The sequence below is a fragment of the Thunnus maccoyii genome, chromosome 2, assembly GCF_910596095.1.
Source record: "Thunnus maccoyii chromosome 2, fThuMac1.1, whole genome shotgun sequence".
Taxonomy (NCBI): Eukaryota; Metazoa; Chordata; class Actinopteri; order Scombriformes; family Scombridae; genus Thunnus; species Thunnus maccoyii.
The window spans coordinates 19,148,806-19,169,031 of NC_056534.1; the positions used below are offsets into that span (position 1 = coordinate 19,148,806).

At 41.3% G+C, this 20,226-nt stretch overlaps 2 protein-coding genes and 1 long non-coding RNA gene across 4 annotated transcripts in view; 1 reads left to right on the forward strand and 2 right to left on the reverse strand.

Moving 5' to 3' along the window:
- fam184b (family with sequence similarity 184 member B) overlaps nucleotides 1-3,681 on the reverse strand; it is a 28,131-nt gene extending 24,450 nt beyond the window's left edge. For both annotated transcript variants that reach the window (XM_042423517.1, XM_042423513.1), the window contains exon 1: nucleotides 2,801-3,681. In XM_042423517.1, coding sequence (XP_042279451.1) covers nucleotides 2,801-2,950 — 150 coding nt within the window. In that variant the 5' untranslated portion in view covers nucleotides 2,951-3,681. The remainder of the gene's footprint in view (nucleotides 1-2,800) is intronic.
- Nucleotides 3,682-6,582: 2,901 nt separating this feature from the next.
- Nucleotides 6,583-19,191, forward strand: ncapg (non-SMC condensin I complex, subunit G). Its single transcript, XM_042398050.1, has 22 exons — nucleotides 6,583-6,687; nucleotides 6,975-7,089; nucleotides 8,689-8,928; nucleotides 9,373-9,601; nucleotides 9,824-9,969; nucleotides 10,151-10,235; nucleotides 10,365-10,557; nucleotides 10,638-10,787; nucleotides 11,895-12,035; nucleotides 13,460-13,583; nucleotides 13,936-14,025; nucleotides 15,153-15,341; nucleotides 15,485-15,595; nucleotides 16,003-16,122; nucleotides 16,294-16,530; nucleotides 16,646-16,827; nucleotides 17,017-17,182; nucleotides 17,712-17,879; nucleotides 17,997-18,120; nucleotides 18,378-18,425; nucleotides 18,540-18,609; nucleotides 18,749-19,191. Exons 2-22 carry the CDS (start codon nucleotides 6,982-6,984, stop codon nucleotides 18,873-18,875), a joined length of 3,048 nt encoding a protein of 1,015 aa, XP_042253984.1. The 5' UTR covers nucleotides 6,583-6,687; nucleotides 6,975-6,981; the 3' UTR covers nucleotides 18,876-19,191.
- LOC121887326 lies at nucleotides 13,496-13,911 on the reverse strand. The gene is made up of 2 exons (XR_006092958.1): nucleotides 13,797-13,911; nucleotides 13,496-13,642 (listed from the first exon to the last, which is right to left on the reverse strand). It is a non-coding gene; the product is annotated as an uncharacterized LOC121887326 (long non-coding RNA).
- Nucleotides 19,192-20,226: the final 1,035 nt, after the last annotated feature.

Genomic DNA, 20,226 nt, shown 5'->3' on the forward strand with positions numbered 1-20,226 from the left:
GTTAGCGTACACCGCAATGATGACGTTAGCTTCCAATTTGCAGCATCAGAATCAAAGGTTAAGAGACATAAATGATTTTGATGTTTTTTTTTAATCACTTATAGTTGAGATAATGTGTTAGGCATCACAATTAAAGCCTCTACACTGTTTAAAACATGTTCAGATTAGTGAAACCTTCAAATTTCAGTGTAATAATGGATGCCAGGATTAAAGACAGTGTCACACTTTGATCCAGCTTTTTAGTTGTAAATTCCTCAGATGCCTGGCATGCCAGCTTGGTCAGAGAGTGGCGAGAGCCTCTTGCTACTGTAAATCCTGTCTCCAGATCCCCATATTGATCCTGCCAGTCGATAATGTTATTCATGTAGCCTCACAAGCCAGTGGCCGTGCTTACTGACAATAACTTCATAGTCAGCAAAGCATGAAATTAATATTCTGTCTACAGTGTAAAGGAGAGCTGAGTCGAGGCTGTTGAAACAGGAGTGAGATGTAGAGTGAATGGTTGGTGCACCGAAGAGAGGTTAGGCAAAGAGACAAGCGAGCATGCACACACTTTCTCTTTCTCTTACATCAGCCCAATCCCCCCTCCACCGCTTCCACACACACACACACACCTCCACTCATATCAAAGAGGGTAGCGGGTGTGCTGGATTACAAAGCAGGGAACATTGTGACAGTGTAAGCTAGACAAGTACAGGAAATCACGTAGACAGAATTAGAGCTGCCAATCAAAAGTGTGGGTGTAAACACACACACACACACACACACACACACACACACACACACACTCAGTCGATCTCTACTACTCCCCTCTCTCCCTCTCTCTCTCTCTCTCTCTCTCTATCTCTGTGTTGCTGTGGATGTCTGTTCACGCACAAGCTTATGTGAACATTCACAACAGCTGGCCTGACATGGTCAGCTCCTGCTTTCTTCCCATTGGCTTGTTCCGCCATGTAAACACACTCTTGACGTGCTACTGGTTTATCTTTAGCAGCACCCATTCAACCAAGGCGGACCACTCTCGCTGGCAAAGAGAGGGGAGAAGGTGAGGATGAAGAGGGGAGGAGGGGGAGAGGGGGACGCCTGTAAGTCAAGCATACTGGTATGGTACATATTGTGTGGATGGGTGAGTGGAGGAGCGGGGGACAGGCAGACGTGAGGAGGTGTGTTAAGTGCAAGTGCATGTGTGTGCGTGCGCTAGCTTCAATGTTCATGCACACAGAGAGTAAGGGTTATTAAATATATAAGGTTACCACAGCTGACCCATTTCCCACTTCCTCTCCACTCTACACCCGCCCCAAAACACTCAAATAAACCATGTGTCACATGCCCCACATCCCAAAGCTCAGAGAAAACGCTTACACCAAATATCGGATTTGATGATTCTTATATTTCATCAGCGCTCTGGGCCTCGGGTTTATTTACTGCGGTCATCAAAGAGCTAAAGTAAGGCTGGCAGGGCTTGCATAAAGTTTCAAGGCAGAGAAACAAGTTCAGCCTTCGGAGGAGAAATATTAGGATGGAAGGAGTGGCGGGGCATGAGGAGTAGAAGGACTAGGCTGGCAAATATCCCTAACAAGCACAGACACAAGTGCTGACCCTTCATCTGTGACATCTCTGTTTGTGTGTGTGTGTGTGTGTGTGTGAGAGAGAGAGAGAGAGAGAGGAAGCCTTTGGAACAACACACACACACAAATACAAATGCTGTAATACATTGCACATCCTGGACACACACACATATACACACACACCTACAGGCTACACAGAGGTGAGGCCATGAGGGAGGATGAGAACTGCACAGTCATCAGTAATTGTCATAGCTCAACAAGCGATGGGTCATGCCCTGCCTCTGTAAGCATTATTGTGAAGCAGAGAAGAAGAAGGAGAACTCCCCCATATAGCAGCACTGCTTACTGTATGAAAAGCCAGAGCAGATTCAGATGTACTGCTGCTGCAGCTGTCAAGCATCCCTGCCTGCACACTAATAAGCGCACAGCACAAAGGCTCACAGCATGATATGTTTGTGCTAATAAAGAAATAATAATAATTATGGAAAATTACCACTGATTATAATGACAAATACAAAACATTACAGCTTCTTAAAGGTGAGGTTTGGTGCTCATATCTATTTCATATCACTATAAATTAATAGCTTTGTGTTTTTGTGACTGTTGTCCAAACAAAGAAACATGATTATGGGTTTTGGCATTTGTGCTATCTTTGCAATGTGATGTTAGATTATTTTGATTTTGACATTTTAGAGAGACAAAACCGTAAATCGATTAATAGAAAATGTGATCCATCACTGTTAATTGATGTCTTAATAGGCTTGGCTGTAAAATTGCAGAAGATCTGCTTCCTATAGCAACCTAAAGCCCTCATTGATGTCTGATTACTGTCAGTCACGAAGACGAATGTACCCTGATCCAAGTTTTCCAATCATTATCCCAAGAGATCAGGATGCCTTGTAACATACTGATCATCTATAATGTTGCCAAAGCACGAATATTATGACTTCATAGTGTCTATTACTCTAACATTGTATTTATACTGTATATATGCTTCTCATATCTCTTGCAGATCAATTTCATCTTTCTGTGAGCATTTACATTTTTTTCTGTGGCATCTGTTTGTTTCCTTGTATCACAGGATAATTACAGGTCGCCTTCTCAACATGTAATTATGTTTCAGAGCGATGGCAGCGGCGGTGAGAGCAGACATCAGATCATCCTGACAGATTTCAGTGACAGCGCGTCCCGGCGGCGCGCCTCTCTCTCTCGGTGTCACCGGCGGGTCTTACCTTGGTGAGCTGCGCGATCTTCTTGCACATCTTGCTGTGCATCTGGTAGTCGTACAGCTCCTGCTCGATGTTCGGGAACTCTGCCGCAGTCCCGTTAACGGCGGAGCCCGGCCCGGGGGGCTGTGCAGCCTTACCGGCGCCTGAAGCCATAATGAAACCCCCCCACCACCCCTCAAGGGAACTTCCCAGACCCGGAGGATAGTCAGAAATGATCCTGCCGCCTCTCAGACGAAAATTCCCCACCGAAATCGTGTCAACTTTTTATTCTTGCATCTCATTCCGCTGTCGGTAGACCCCCTCCCGTGAACAGCAGCTCGAGCAATTCGGTGGAAAACATTTGGTAGTGGATCGGCGGGGCTCTCCTCTTGCGTTCCGGTTGTTGCCCCCCTCTCCGGCTGTCCGCCCGGTGATCGCGGAGGTCACACGCTGGAAGTCCATCGGGGACGCGCTCGCGCCAACCGACCCTTCCCTGCTGCCAACAGATTTGTTTTCTTACTCCGGGCGCTCGAGGATGAAGGCATACAGTCCAACCACCTGTCTCGCAGCAGGGGCGGAGAGGGGCGCGTGTATCCTATGGAGCTTTACCGGAGACAGCTCGAGAAGCGCACTGCTGCAGTGCTGCCCCGCCCCTACCGGCGCTGCTGTATCAGTGCCGATCACCGTGTGAGGGGAAGGAGGGGGGGTCCCAGGGGTCCAGTCGTGTTATTTTACTCCATCAGTCGGATACCGTAAACACAATATAATGGAAGCAATTTCAGTGGTGCTACCGTGGGCTCTATGGCTAAACAGCAACATAGATTACTACTAAGTACGTTTTGTATTACCAGGCTGCTGCTTCTGCTGCTGCTCCTATTGGATGGATTGCTGTTAAATTATTTGTTTCTAAGGTAAACACTTTGTGAAACTGTACCCTTTATGCTTATCAGTTCGTTTTTGTGCTGTGGATTTTAAAATGCACAAAAACACACTCATACACATGTGAGTACCACTGACTAAAATTGCTTTCATAACCTTAAAGGGGCACTCCAGCAATTTAGTATTGCAGTGCCATAACATTGGAGGACTTGATGATAGAAAGTTTTAAAAAATAATAATTAAATGCACAGAGGCCGAGATTTCCTGACTTCTAGTCCTGAGTAAAACCCCCATAATACTCCTACATCCTATATTTCCCATAATGCAACTCAGTATTATCTATATTATCTATACTAGCATCTCCACTTCCTAGCGCTATGCAAAAGTGAAGCCAAAATATCTCCTCTCTGGGAGCTGCCATCTTGTTTGTGTGACCTTATTTGGAGCCAGAGTCTGCATAGTAGAGTCAGTGGGCCAGATGGCAGACCCTCAGCTGTCCCTGCCGCCTAACGGAGGATTGAGAGTGGCTGTCACAGCTGTCCATCATGATGCCACACCCCCTTTTTATATCGTCAAATACCTACTTAAAAACAAACTTATCAGAAAAATGAGCACTTGGACAAACATCAGCATGGTAAGAACTACCTAAAATGACAGAAAGCATCTTTGGGAAAAATTTGTTTGACGTGTACTCTGATTTTTTTCATTTGGCTCATGTTCCATCTGCTAACATGGAGAGGGCGGGATTTATGACCTATACTGCAGCAAGCCACCAGGGGGCTAGCTGCACCAGGCGACAAGAAGTTTTGGTGTCACTTTTGGGGAGCTGTCATGATGTCAATATTTATATAGTCCATATTATCTTTCCATTAGATCCTCTCTGCCGGGTAAATGTCCCCACTCTGTAACCCAGGCTCCCTGGTAAAAAAAATTGTGATCTCCAATCACAAGCTGGGATAACCCTGATGACATCACTGGGGTCATTTTCTCACACTCAAAAAGCTCCGTCAGAGCCACAGAAGACATTATAGAACTGTTTTAATAGGCTGAGTAGTAGCTAATCCCCATGACAAGTAAACTGACCTGCATGTGTAAAATCAATGGAGGACCCCTTTAACGCAGTCACAGCCATGAATGGGATCTTTTACAGCAAAAATTAGCTGCTTGGTCCAAACTGACCCTGTTCACCCAAACTAATATGCTAATACCAGGTCAGTTTTTCTTTGTTAATTTGTTGTAATGTGATTTAACACAACTTTATTTAGGATTATGCACCATATAAGCACCATTTGAAGGCTTTATCCAACACTTTTTGTACCTTTCCGAAACAAACAATGTGGCAATTATGCCACTTAAGGCAGCAACCAGCCAGGTGTGTGAAGGCGTAAAAGTAGGCCTGGTTTGTCTGTCTCAAGCTCTCTTTCTCATTTTTAACACAATTTTTCTGTCAGTTTGAATGCCTTCAAGGAGACACTGTCCCAAAATGTACATCATTAGCCCCATTAGTGTAGCATTCATCCCGTAGAGACTATACAACATGCAAAACACAATCTGAACGGGTTTTGACATCAGATGAAGCTCATGTTAAGCATACTGAAGCTTTAAAATGACAAAAAAAAACATGGCCTCAAAGAGATAAATGGAGCCCATGTGAGATTAATGTAGCAATTCAGACTATAATTATTGGACAATATTACAACATGTAAGTAAGTGCAATGTAATGAGAAATTGTATGATTTATGATTCGCACAGCAGTTTTACACAGGTGGGGGTTGGTCTCTGGAAAGAAAGTGTTGTGATACTGTAGGTCCATCGATGTACAAAAGCTAGAAGTTGTTTTTTCACATCTTTTAAGCTTATGACAGAGTAGGTGTATGGACTAATGGACAGACTTTTATCCCTTCCACATCTACCATTATGAATATTTAATATGATAATACACCTTTCTGATAATCCCACACCCTCATGCACACAGGTCTAAAGCAAATAGCCTGACAGAGTACCCTCTATATTAAATTGATTTCCAGAGATAGATGGCTGCCGTTGCTGTTCCCATAATATGGAGAGCCCTGTCCGCCTGCAGAGATGCTTGTCATTGCCCTTCCCACGGGTGAACTGTCTGCTGTGACCCCTCCCCAGCTGCCCGGCAGCTGTGGCCTTGGACACCACAACACCAACATGAGGGGTTGAACACTAGTACAAACAGTTCATATGTGGGATATGAAATATTAGCAGATTAGTGATCCAGTGTAGGAGATGATTTCTTTCATCCAACCAAATAATATGGTTAATTGTTTTTTTTAAAATCTATTTTTATTAATGATTGATAAATAATAAACGTACAATATGACTGCTGTAAGCTAAATATCAATAAGTGGTCTCATACAGTGGCTGCTGTCTGAGTACTTGCCATTCATAAACTATAGGTCTTTTTCCCTGATATTTTGGTCACAGGCAATGCTAATACCTGTGTATTCTTCTCCTGAATACATCCTTGCAGTTCACCCTTAAAAAAGCCAATCAAATGATCATTTGTAATTTATGGTTCTTGATAGGTCTGCCAGTCCTGGGCGAAGAAAGCTGGATTTGTGCAGAGCCTGATCATGGATGTATAGTAGCTCTATTAGTAGAATCAGTCAGTAGACCTTAAACATATACATATTTTAATTAATTTATGTCCAGCATAGATATACATACAAATATAATACAAATACAAATAATATAGACATTGGCAGATTTGATTCACAAATCCAAATGGCAAAAAAGATAACGAGTATTTAGTACTATAGATAAATTAAAGAATCAAAAAGCTGATTAAAAAATCGATCCTACTTGCAGAAAAATGGTATTTATTTAATACACAATTGAGCCTGACAGGAACGTCTCCTGCAAGGCTAAACCCAGGGCGCACTCCCGTTATTATACGTCATTACGTAGAAATCGATATTACGCATTCACGTTCTCGCGAGAACGACACCACAGTTGAATTTGAAAACAGGCGGCAGTGTTTCCTGAGGAAAATTGCAGGAACGGTAAATACATTTTAAAAACTTAAATAAAGTTCACTTCTACTGGATAATATGATGTCCGTGTTGATATTCTGATAAAGTATGCTCTAGTGTCTCTGGCGAGCCAGGTTACGTTGTTTTCCTGCTCTTCTCTCGAGGTGGGGCTTTCGTTAAGTTTGCTAATGAGACACTAGAGAAAAAAAGGCTGCTGCCGTTAGTATCATTTAATTCAGACGTTGCTGAAAGTTTCTGCGAGGGAAGCTTTTACAGTTGTGTTAGTAATTTCACTTTTTTACTGTGGTTTTCTGTAGAGGAAAGATGACTGCGGACAACGAAATGGACATTAAGGAGGCGTTTCAGCGCGCTCAGAAAGGCCACAACAACAAGGCGAAGCTGGTGGCGAGTCTGAAGAGCCGCTACAACAAGGTGAGATCTGTGCGGAAACGTGAAGCTGCTGTTTGTCTGCAACGTTCACAACGTTTCAAGTCTGTCATGAAATAATAATCAGGTGCCCAAATGAACATTGAAATAGGGGTTTCTTGCCATAATGACTCCTCCTGTACATAATGGCCATTAGAAGATAATTTTATAAAGCACTAGTGATGGGAGGGCATATTTACATAGTCCTCCTTCTGTGTAAAAATGTATTTAAAAGTTTATCTGAAGTGAATATGAAGCTTCAGCCATCTAAATTAGTGAAATCAAGTAGATATATTTCAACGTTATAGTCTTTTTAATGCCAAAGTCACTCTTTTTGTTACTATACTTCCACCGCAGCTCAACAGGGACACACTGTCAGAAGAAACACAAAGAGGGAATTTGATGCTAAAAAGACTGCAAATGTTGCAGATATCCACTTAACACTGTTGAAGCCTCATATAAGATTCAGATCAACTTTTAAATGCATTTTTGCACAAAGTGACTGTTTGGACACACTGTGGATTTTGGCCCCACCACTTGCATTGAAAGCACATTTGATTTTTTTTTTAATAGCCAGTATGAACAGGAGGAATGATTACCGTGAGGAAAACCTATTTTAGTATTCATGTGCACACCTGACATTTGTTTTAAGAGAGACTTGGAAAAAATATGAACCTATCCTTTAAACATGTGACACTTTTAAAACACTTTAACACATTTTTCACTGTTTAAAACCATCATATGTAGGTGTGGTTGTGTGCTGTTTTGGCCTCACATCCCTCTTATTGGTTTCTAGGGTCAAAGCTTTATTATGATAAAATCATACCTTTCATCTACAAGGCAATTCAAAGTCCATTATATAAGACATAAAAAGAAAGAAGGAAGAAATGCAAGATGATATAAAAAGACACATGCATAGAATTTAAAAGAATGGAGGAAAAGCGAAGATAAAAATACTAGAACTACAATGATTTATCTATTAGTTGCCAACTATTAAATTAATTGCCATCTATTTGATTGCCATCAAAGAAGAAAATGTCCATATTCTCATATGTGAATATTTTCTGGTTTCTTTAGTCCTCTATGACAGTAAACTGATCTGGGTTGTGGACTGTTGTTTGGAACAAAACAAGACATTTAAGGACATCAGCTTGGGCTTTGGGAAACAGTTATTGACATTTTTCACCATTGTGACCAAACAACTAATCTATTATTCAAGAAAATAATCAAATTGATAATGAAAATAAGTCGTTAGTTGCAGCTCTGAAAAACACAATTAAACAGAAGAATTAAAAATTACTGTGCAGTGAGAAATATAAATAAATACATAAAGCCACAGTGTTAAAGAACCAAGAGTTGGAGTAGACCTCCAGTTTTGTTGTGGACAGAAATTGAATACCATCTCTTCTTTTTTTGACCCTGGGGACAGAAAACAAACATGTCATAAAAGACATATTGAGAGGTCTGGATGGTTCTCTATTCTGATAGCTTTATTTTTTCGCTGTGCTGAATAACTTTTACAGAAACGTATTGTCCATTTTATTGTTTCTTCTGGTTTGCATCCCCTGTCACCTGCCTGCTGACCTCCTCCATCTCCTCCATCAGCTTGAGGACAAGACACTGTTCCACGAGGAGTTTGTCCACTACCTGAAGTATGCTATGATCGTGTACAAGCGGGAACCTACCGTCGAAAATGTCATTGAATTTGTCGCGAGGTTCGCCACAAGTTTCCAGTCTCCTCCTAAAACAGAGGAGGAGGAGCAGCAGGAGGAAGAGGAGGAGGAAGACGAAGAAGCAGAGGATGATCATCCATTTTTGAGTTTCATCTTCAACTTCCTGTTGGAGGTATTTATATTACATGAGCATATGCATTGTGGCTAAGGCGTGTGATAAATAATCACAAACTCAACTTTTTGAGATTAATAATCATCATCATTTTTAAAAAATCAGTGAACCCCAAACATTTCTTGTGTTAATGACAACAACCTCCTTTTTTTGTTGAGCATTTTCTGTACAGATAAGCTCTGACATGATTGATGTCTCTGCAGCCTCTTAATCTGATTTTGCCCTGTCCCATCTGTCTCCTCTCTCCTTCTTGTCGGACTCCATTTGTCTCTCACTCCTATGCTCCTGCGATATACAACCCTTTATCTCTGCTCGTCCTCTTTCCTTCAAACCATGTCCTTTCGTCTTCCTGTACTATCTGCCTCTTTCTCCCCAACCCCACGTCTCACTCCTCTTTTTCCAATTCCAATGGACTGTTCCCTTTCTACCTTCCTCTCTCCTCAGTCTCACAAAGCTAGTAGCCATGCGGTGCGTTTCCGTGTGTGCCAGCTGATTAACAAGTTACTGGGCAGCATGGCAGAGAATGCCCAGATTGATGACGACCTCTTCGATCGCATCCACCAAGCCATGCTGGTCCGTGTCACTGACAAGTTCCCCAATGTGAGGATTCAGGCTGCCTTGGCAATGACCCGCCTGCAGCAGCCAATGGATCCTGACTGCCCCACCATCAGCGGTTTGTATTTGGAGAGTAGCAGATGGTGTGTTTGAACCCAGAAATCTGTTGTGGTATAACAAAAATACTCAACCCAGTGTGGGTGTTTGCTGGCATGACTTGTTGATGTCATCTAGCAGAAATGTAGAGTTCCTGCTCACTTCATGGCCTTGTATTTTGAATGTTCTTATCTGTATCTTTTCTCTTTCTAACTGTCAAATTCTCCATCTCTCCACTGTTCAGCCTACATGTTGATTCTGGAAAATGATAGTAATGCTGAGGTGCGACGTGCCGTCCTCTCCTGCATCGCCATGTCTCCTCAGACCCTCCCCAAAGTACTTAAACGCACCCGGGACATCAAAGAGAACGTCCGCAAGTTAGCCTTCCAGGTAGCCACACAGGCAGTCAAATAATCAAGTATAAATTTGAGGCACGCATATGGCAAGTCAGCATCAACAACCATACACAATAAAGTTGTCATCATGATCTGATTAAACATGGATTTTTGTGAAATTAGGTTTGTTATAACTCCAGAAAAAAATTTAAACACAATTTTGTTTCCTGTTTCAGGTTTTGGCAGACAAAGTCCACATTAAAGCTCTGACCATTGCACAGAGAGTGAGTCTACTGCAGCAGGGACTCCACGACACATCAGGTAACACCAGATTGTGTGCCGGTTCTTTTTCAATAACAAAAATTCAATTTAGTTATTACTTGCAGTGAGAAATGACATTGTGCACAATTAATTTGTATGACCGGCTGTGTGTGTGTGTGTCTGTTGTAGAAGCGGTGAGGGAAGTGGTTTGTGCTCGTCTGCTGCCGTCCTGGCTGCTTCGGCTGAATGGTGATATCATAGAGCTGCTCCACAGGCTTGATGTGGAGAACTGCTCCCAAACGGCTCTGGAAACACTCAAAGCCATATTCAAAGGCGCACCCACTGATGATCTGCTGCAGAACAGAGTGCAGCTTGACAACAGGTGCGCTTTCTCTCTCTCTAGATCTCATGAGTGAAACTGTAAATGAGATGCCAGAAATTAAAGATGTGTGTTTTCAACAGGAAGCTGATCCCAGTTGACTCTCTGAGCTGTGAGAATGTGCTTTACTGGAGAGCCCTGTGTGAGTTCATTAAAGCCAAAGGGGATGATGGTGAAGAAACGCTGGAACAAGTGTTACCAGATGCTGCCACATATGCCGACTACCTCTATGGGTGAGAAAGGCGATAGATATTCACTAGATTATATTTATATTTTCTTGCTATCAGCTGTATGTTTTACTGTTGTTGTTGAGTAACATCTGGACCAGACAACTAATTAACAGGTTTCATTGATGATTATCAGAACACAGTTGCCATAATAAACATGTTATAACTCCAGGTATCTGAAGGCGGTGTTCACAGAGGAGCTCTTTCTGTATGTAACTGTGTGGCTAACTTAAAGCTTATATAACTGCTTTAATAGTGTGGCTAACTAATGGTTTAAATTTAACCTAACCTGTGTAATTTTAGTGAAGTGTGACATTTACATAAAAAAGACTCTTATCTCTACCAAACAAGTCAAACAACATCTGTTGATGCTCATTGCATTTGTAAGTCTGGTTTTTTTTTTTTTTTAGAAAAAAACTATTTACAAGATCAAAGCCAGATACTCTAAAAACAGCTGTGATTAGATTCACGCGCCTCAGGCACGCAGCATGTGCTACAACTACTTTGAAATGTAGCTGTACACACTCAAAATACAAAAACATATTCCTCCTGTTACACAGACACACCTTTTGAATTTTCTTGTTGTTAATCTCTTGCATAAATCACAGAATACCGTCCACACTCATGCATCCAGTTAAATCCCAGGACTCAAATATCATCCTCCCTAAGCGTCACAGTTAGACCACACTGCTGTTTTATCACCTGCCAAATGTGTGGGATGCTGTAGTGTGAAATGCTCCTTAAATAGATTTGCTATAAGTTAGCAGCACACTTAACACTTATCTGCTCATAAAATATGTCGATGATGAAATAAGAGACTATTTACAGAGAGACTATTACAGGTTTGTATGAATGACCCAGTGGCTAGCTGATAGCTGATACAGCTGTGTGTACCTGCTTGTAGGTAGTGCTGGTAGGATTTTTAGCTACCTAAAATGTTGCATTTAATATAACTGTTACTTATTTTGAGTAATACCACCGTCACTCAGGCACCCAGGTCACTGCCTGATTTTTGGCTTTGTTGTCTCAGAGTGTGCTGCTGAATTGTCTGGCTGTGCCTCAAGAGCTGCTGTTGTCTCTCAGTTGTATAATTCTTGACTCTGACTGTTGTAGATATCTGAAGGCAGTGCCAGTGCTGTCAGAGGAGCAGAGGGCTGACTTTAACCAGCTGGAGTTGGTCATGACCAAGGAGTTCATCTCGCAGCAGCTCATCCATCTCATCGGCTGTCTGGACACCAACGAGGAGGGTGGCAGGTAAGATGGGGAACATGGTTGCGCTGGTAGGATGATAAAAAGGTGTCCTGTGGAGTTTTCTTGTAAACAAAGAAAAGGTCTATTTACATTCAGTGTTTCTCACCATAACGCATTGTGTATCCTTTAGGTCTAACAAATGTGTTGAATGCATTTTCTTCTTCATAAACATTTGCAAAGCTTTTTGAAAACAGCATTGTTTACATCCATGTTTGCTTGCAGTCTTCTTCTTTCCTTCCTTTACTATCAATCAATCAGTCAATCAGACTTTATTTGAATAGCACCTTTATACAGGTTAGTACAATTCAAAGTGATTTACAGATGACTGACAAGCTGATAATATGACAAAATAAATGTAAACAGTACAAACCAAGACTAATGCACACGTGGGAAAAAAAAGAAAGATGAATAATAATTAAAAAACAGTAAAATAGATTTCAAATCGGATAAGAATTCGATAAAACTAATAAAAGTCAATGACAGTTTTGCCAATGTATTGATGCATTTCTTGGTGTGTTACTGCCACCTGTAAATCAGTGGCATAGTATATTGGCAGGAATGTGCATCCTGTCATCTGTGTGATTATGTATGTGTGCACAGGCCAAGCAAAAACTGGAACCTTCTCATAAAGCCATTGCTCCATATTGTTTATAGTGGTTAGAACTCCTCACGGTCCCTATAAACAGATGAAGAAATGAGGCAGAGGTTGGAAGATGCAGTAAGAAAATCACCTTAACAAATAGCTGGGCACCAAATGCGAAGGCAAGGAGTGAGAAAGTGTTGGGAGAAAATGGGAGGGAAGGATGGATAGAGGGCAAATATAAGTCTGGAAATAGGATTACTGCTTAATCATCTGAACAGCTTCGGGGAGCAAATGCTCAGACTTGTCAGAGGACTTGGATAGGGATGGTAAAAGGTAGGAAGAAGATGAAGAGGAGGAGTAACTGCTTGGTTGTCTGGACACCATATTGGAAAAGTGAAAGTTATGAGAGAAAAAGAATCTGAATGAAGGATTAGAAACTAATGAAAAAGAGGATTTAGGACAATATGATCTAAAATCTTTTATCAAAAGATTTACCTTGATTAAAAATAAATGTAACACTAGCTTTTTAAATACATCATTTAAGTATATTCCCTAACTTGTGGTGGCTCACTTCCTTGTCTGGACTTGTGAATTAGGCTGTGAGCTGATTGGTCGGTTAAAGACTCAGACAATGTATTGTAATTTGCAATATAAGTTAATTTAGTTCAGTAAGAGATCCATAGTGTCATTAATTCAATAAATTAAGTTTATTGTTCAGCGCTTTTCATAACTGCCTTTCAGGACAAATTGTCTGATTTTGTTTGATTTTGTCCAATTTTCTAAATATTATCATCAGCTTGTTGATGTTTTTAGTCAGACTTTGGTTTTCTTTTTGTCTTTGTAGGAAGCAAGTGCTGACTGTACTGCAGGAGATGTTGGCTCTGCCACAGACGCCGTCCTCGCTGGTCTCCCTGCTCACTGAGAAACTCCTCACCCTCATCCCCGACGATCACAGACGCATACAGACTGTGAGTTACATTTGAACACATGAATCTGAACTCTTTCACCATTGTAGATTCACTGCCGTCTGTGGGAAACACACGCAAGCAGAAATGCATATATCACTACCCCTCATAAACTCATTTGATAGAACAATTAGGCAGAAATGAAAATATAAAAGACAAAATTATTTGTCAATGTTTCCAGATGGACACACTTAGGTGGAAAATGATTGCACTAACGGAGGCTTTAATGAAACTGTCCTCTGCTACGAAAGCTCTTTTGTTTGAGATGTCACGAAATGAGACAGATTTTCCATTCAGTGGTGGTGTCATTACCGCTGAGATTGATGCCTAAATGAGCTGGCTTTGTGTTACACAGGTGGCAGAAATCATCTCTGATGTGAGGGAGCCCATCATGGAAGCCAGTCAGCCAGTGGATGAGAACGAGAGCCGCAGGCAGCAGGTCCAGGTGGGGAACACTCTGCCAGCTGAAAGCACCCAGGAGCAATTAGATTCAGTAATCCTGTCCAATCGCCCTACTGTGTTGTTTTTTTTTTTTTTTGGATGGATGAAAACATCACATATTGGCAAAGAACTTGATTTTATTAGATAGGAAATTTTGAAATATTAACAAGCCAGAGAAAGAATGATTACTATGAAGGAACTAAACATAATAAAATGTATTTATATTCTAAAAGTGAGATTACCAACAAATTTATTTCTTAATTGTTTTGGTTTGTAACTTTTCACTGTTCTACGCTAATCTAATAATAATTATAATCTTTATATATAGAGCACTCTTTATAAAACCCTCGTTACAAACACAGACATATAAAATCATTCGATTTTACAGATAAAACCAATTCAGTGTAAAATTAAACAGGAGAAACTTTTTAAAAAAAAAACAAAAGACGTAAGTGAAATGAATTAAAATCAGGAAAGACTCTCTGATAAAAGTACGTTTTAAGAAAAAATTCTTCTGTGCTCTATTTACGTTCCCTCGCTGTCTGTTTCTATCTGTTCATGCCTCGATACCTCCAGCTGGATGGTTGGTATTTGGAGGCAAAATATGTTTGAACTAATGTAGATCATGTACAGCGAGCTTGTCTTGTGGTCTGGTCGAGTAAATTTTAGTTTTCTTCATCACTTTTCCTCATTTAACTTCAGTGACAGTCAGTGGTTACCTAAGAAGACAAATAGACTGAAAGAGGTTATCTCACAACGTTGGACTTCAGTCCTGATCAACAGTCCGTCTAATTAAATTTCAGTCTCCTGATTTACAATAAGCAGTGAAAGTATTCACTACCTTGGAGGCCAAACTGATGCAGAAGTCGATCCTAGCTCAGGTGTTTAGCTTCCATCTGCTTCGTGCACCTGCTCTCTTCCTCTGTCCCTTCATTTTCAGTGAGTAGAGGTAAAGTAGTCTCTAGAGGGTGGTAACCTGGCCCAAAGCCTCAGCTGTTGTTGTTTTTGCCTTTAGTTGCTCGTCTCAACAGTCAGGAATCCTCTGGAGTGTGCTCCAGCTGAGGAATGACTCTCCCCTCTCTTCGGTTTATGACCCCCCGCCCCCCTCTTCTCTTCCCTCCTGCCATCCAGCTAGCAGAGGTGAAGGTGCGTATCTTGGAGGCTAAACAAGCCCTGGAGGATTGTATCACAGCTCAGCAGTTCAGCCGTGCAGCAGAGCTGAAGGACTCCATCACAGAGCTGGAGAACCGCAGGAACCAAGTCATCCAGGAAATCGCAGAGAGCAGTCAGCCACCTGACAAGGAGGTCCGCACTGAGAAGGTACAGACTTCACAAGAACCACCACCTCTGTGTCTTTACATGTTATTAAATATAATATATCCTGATTAGCTTAATGGGACTTTTCATCTATATAAAATAGTCAATGTAAGGTTTGAATTGTGTGTTTATTTTCTGTATTTCAGAATGACCCGGAGACTCTTCTCAGGTGTCTAACAATGTGCGCTGAACTGCTGAAGCAGATGAACATGAAGACTCGAATCGGTCCAACCATTAGCGCCTTAATGTCCTCACTGGTATAAATCAACACCTTCTTAACTTTTTCACCACTGGTACCATAGATGTACGAATGACAACATTCAACTTGACTTTTTAGAAATAAATAATATCAGGATAAAGTTAGTTGCCACAGTTTTTTCATTAGTATGTATGGTCACTGGTTCTTTTTAAATTCTAATGTCACAAGATGTTTCTGTCTTATACCAAAATGTACTAATTGTTGGCAGTAGGGTTGTAGATTATGACCATCACAGAGTAATGCTTATCTTTGATATGATTATGATAATTTCTTTTAAGGATGTCAACCTGATGAAACCTTAGATTCTTTGGTTATTATTTGTTAATATCATCTCATGTTGGCGAACCTCTGGAGGTACGGAGGAAATTAAATGTTGGTTGAAATCCGTATTTCTCTGTCTGTCAGATCCTGCCCAGTATTGCAAATGCCCACCCTGCTGTCCGCAATATGGCGGTGGTGTGTCTGGGAACGTGCACTCTGCACAGCAAGGAGCTTGCCAAAACCCACATGGTCCTGCTGCTACAGGTAATGTTTCCCACATGTGTTTTTATTCATCTAAAATTCATTAAATCTTTGTGGCTGGATAACTTACCAGAGCTAAATTGAGAAAATATGTTACTTTAATATCAGTGCACTGACACAAACAGACAGACACGAGCTGCCAGTACTAGAATTGTTGTGTATTCATGTTTTCAGATCGCCCAGCTGGATGAGGTAAAGATACGTATCAGTGCTCTGCGGGCCATCATCGACCTGCTGCTGCTGTTCGGCTTCCAGCTGCTCTCTGAAACAGCTGCCACTCAGACAGCCCCGCCCACCCAATCACCGGAGCGGCAGGAAGAGGACGCTCCACCGGCTGAGGAGAAGGGAGACGTACCAGAGGACACCGCGCAGAGTATAGTTGTGATGCTGTCAGAGTTCCTGGACAATGAAGTGAGCTTCAAAGTGAAACATTTACTTAGTATTGGACAGTATTGGATGTCTGGATTTCTCGGGTGAAAAATTAGAGAATTTTATCGAAGTATCTGTGTGGTTTCATCATTTTCAGGTTTCTGACCTGCGTACAGAGACAGCAGAGGGCCTGGCAAAACTTATGTATACCGGCCGCATGTCCAGTGCCAAGATGCTGTCCCGCCTGGTGTTGCTGTGGTACAATCCCGTCACCGAGGATGACACCCGCTTACGACACTGCCTGGGTGTCTTCTTCCAGCTCTACGCCCGCGAGAGCAGGTCACACATACATAAACAAATAAGTCATGTGGTTAAATTATTTAGATATCCAAGAATTTTAAGTAAAGAAATTAATTTGATTGATCAATGATGTGTTATTATATCTGTGTATTTACCATCCATGATTGTTTGCCTTGTTGAAGTGATTATTTATGTAACTAATACGGAGTGTGTCTTTGTGTGTATTAGGGTCCACCAGGAGGTCGTGGAGGAGAGTTTCCTGCCGACTGTTCGGACTCTGATGAACGCCCCAGCCACCTCTCCACTAGCTGAGGTGGATGTTAACAACGTGGTGGAGCTACTTGTTGAGCTGACCCGTCCAAGTGCACTCATGAAACCTTCAGCCAACACAGAGGTCTGGGTTGTCTCCATTGAGAAATGCTTTGTTAGTTGTGTTTTTATTGGCTCTGATAGAGCTGCAATGATTACTAGATTAATTAATCCGAAGAAAATAACTAATTTGATAGTTATTTATATCATTTTTCAACAAAAAAAGATCAAACATTTGATGGTTCCAGGTTCTACATCATAGTAAACTGAATATGAGACAAATCAAGACATTTAATAACATCACTTTGTAGGAAATTGTGATGCACCTTTTTCCTTTTTTTTTTTTTTTTTTTTTTTTTTTTTTAAGTCTTATCTGAGGTTTTATGCACCAAACGATGAATTGGAAAAAATAATTAGAAGATGACTCAATAATGAAAACAATCATTAGTTGCAGCCCTGCTCTCTGATTGAATTCTGCAGTTTAAATTGGAGGGTGCAGAGCTTTAACACACAGCTGGTTCACTAAACTATTCAATAACACCTCACTGAGGCAAAAACAGAATTAATCCCTGATTGAGTGTGTGTGTGTGTATGCAATGCGTATCTGTCTTCAGGAGGTGTGTGTCCATGACTACTTGGCGGTTCGCATCTGTGGGGAGATGTTGAAGGACCCTACAGCCCCCGAGGTGCGTCTCTATGCCAAGACTCTTAGCAACCTGGAGCTCAGCAGAGAGGAGACTGTCAGGAAAGACCTGCAGACGCTGCTGCAGCAGCTTGTACAGGTAGAAACAGATAAAAACACACAACCAGTCATACAGTTTAAAACATCAGTCTGTCTGCCTCTCAAAAAGCCTCATTTTTCATTCCCCCTCCTTCCTCCCCTCTGTGTTTGTCTTCAGGTGGTGAAGGACCGTGTCTGCCTGCGTGCTCTGGAGAAGATGATTCATCAGCTGGTGGATTCTAAAGAACAGGCTGAGCTCCTCAGCGCCACCGCACTCCAACCACTGGATGTCAATGCAGATGGTACATGTGCAAAACTCACTATGAAAGACAACCTCACACCTGCTGAGCATCAATAATAGAAGTGTTGTTTCCTCAGTGCCTGTTTCTGTTATGACAACTCTTCCTGTAAAAGGATTATGTCTTATTACCAGAATGTTGCTAAGTGGATTAAAAAATGCCTGACTCTGTCATTTTTGGTATCTGTCAAGACAAGAATACAGCTTGCAGAGAGAGGAAGCTATAAAAATATGAATGTTCTGTCTGCCCTGTTTCCACAGAGGCTGCAACAGACGATCTATCAAAATCTGCCAAGAGAGCCAAAAGAGGTAATGCCGGGTTCTGTTTGTTCATCTAAAATGCAGTTGTTCATTGTGCCCCTGTAGACCTCTTCTTGTTTTGACTCAGCCTTGTGAGGTAACCTGAGTGTTTTCTGGTCACAGGTCAGAGGAAAGTCTGCGCAGCCAAAGGAGGCAGAAAGCCAAGCAGGAGGGCAGAGTCATCAGAGGAGAGGTGAGTGTTTTCCAGTTAGTTCTGTCAGTGCATGAGGACACATGATGCATTTATCTGTACACGTTTACATGATCTCATACCTTCACTGTATTTTCATTAATATTCATCTTGTTCTGCTTGCTTTTTGTCTTTGTTACAGTGATGGAGAGAATGTTCCTGAGTCAGTTCCTGTGGTGCGTCCCTCGCGGAGGGCCAAGACTGCAGCTCTAGAGAAGACAAAGCTGGATCTTAACACCCTCATCAACCAGGAAGCCAATGTGTCGTAAAAACCAGTTCATACAAGTTCAGTTATGGAAAGTTAAAAGCAAAAATGGAAACTGATGTTGCAGTTTATTTTAACAAGTGTTCAAATACTCCAAATACAATTTAATTTTAATGTGGAAATATTTACTTTTCTTTTTTCTTTTCTTTTCAATGTTGAATAAAATTGACATTGAAGAAATGTTACATGACCCTGACATAACTCTTGCAATTTTCATCACCTCTTAATGTGTTGTCATTTTCCTCTGATGTCTTTCTGTGTTTTCCTATCTTGTCAAGTTTTGTCATTTTAATCATAAAACTAAAATTTATATCAGTAAAGTTTTTCTTGTCTTTAATTATCACAGAACCGGTCAACAGCACACTGCATTCACGCAAGCAGGAGTTTAGTTTAGATCAGTGCTTCCCAAACATTTTTTCACCCTTTAAAAAGAAAAGGTAAGTCTACATGTGACCCCTAATACAGGTTATGGCCTCTGTGCTCTCAATAGGCCTCATGCAAGGACCACTCCTATGAACAAATTTGTTTTTAAGATGCACGTACGAGTGATTTAAGAACATTTGTGGATTTCAGGTATGAATGAAATTTCAGAGAGGTCCAGACCTGTTGTATGTATCATGAACAGATTGTCTCTGCCTTTCTTCACAGAGAAGAAACATTTGCTTCATTTACAATTATAATGCAGTAATCTGAATTAATATGGAGTTTAAATATGCTGGATAATACAAAAATTAAATGCATAACAATTAAACTTAATGCAAAACTAATATTCTCTTCACCATATCATCATCATCATCATCTTCATCGTGGCTGCCAAATTACTGAAAGGTTTTTTATAGAGTTTATGATGTTGCAGCTGATGTTACACTGTCAGCTGCAACACAACATGATACTGGACAGAGCTACAGAGAGACAGCTATACTGTAATATCTCTCTGATTGTCACATGACCTCCTCCCATCACGGAGCGCTTTGCTTTAGAAATATGTTTTTTAGCATCTAACTTCACGTCACATCATTCCCTTTTTATTTCGGTCACAGTGCAGAGCTGCTCTGATGACATGTGAGCTGGATTCATATTGTCTAATTGTTCCAGGTCTCGTACTACTGTCACTCCTGTGTTTTTGTCTTCTGATTTCTAAAAGCAGGACTTGAAGCTGCGCGGTGTTTTTACTCTTTGGGAACTTTTTGTGAATGAAACTCGCCCACAGACGGAGCGGAACATGGAGCCCATTATGGCAATTTCAGGGGCGTGGATTATGTTAATGAGCATCTCATGAACGCGCACCTCCTCGTGAACAGGTGGCATTCATCAGGCTGAAAACAGTTTTGGGATAAAAATATGAAAATGTTCTT

Coding starts and splice junctions, on each gene's coding strand:
- ncapg (XM_042398050.1), top strand. CDS start 6,982: ATGACTGCGGACAACGAAATGGACATTAAGGAGGCGTTTCAGCGCGCT. Junction 15,342..15,484: donor AGGAGGTCCGCACTGAGAAG/GTACAGACTTCA, acceptor TCTGTATTTCAG/AATGACCCGGAGACTCTTCT. Junction 17,880..17,996: donor TGCTGCAGCAGCTTGTACAG/GTAGAAACAGAT, acceptor GTTTGTCTTCAG/GTGGTGAAGGACCGTGTCTG.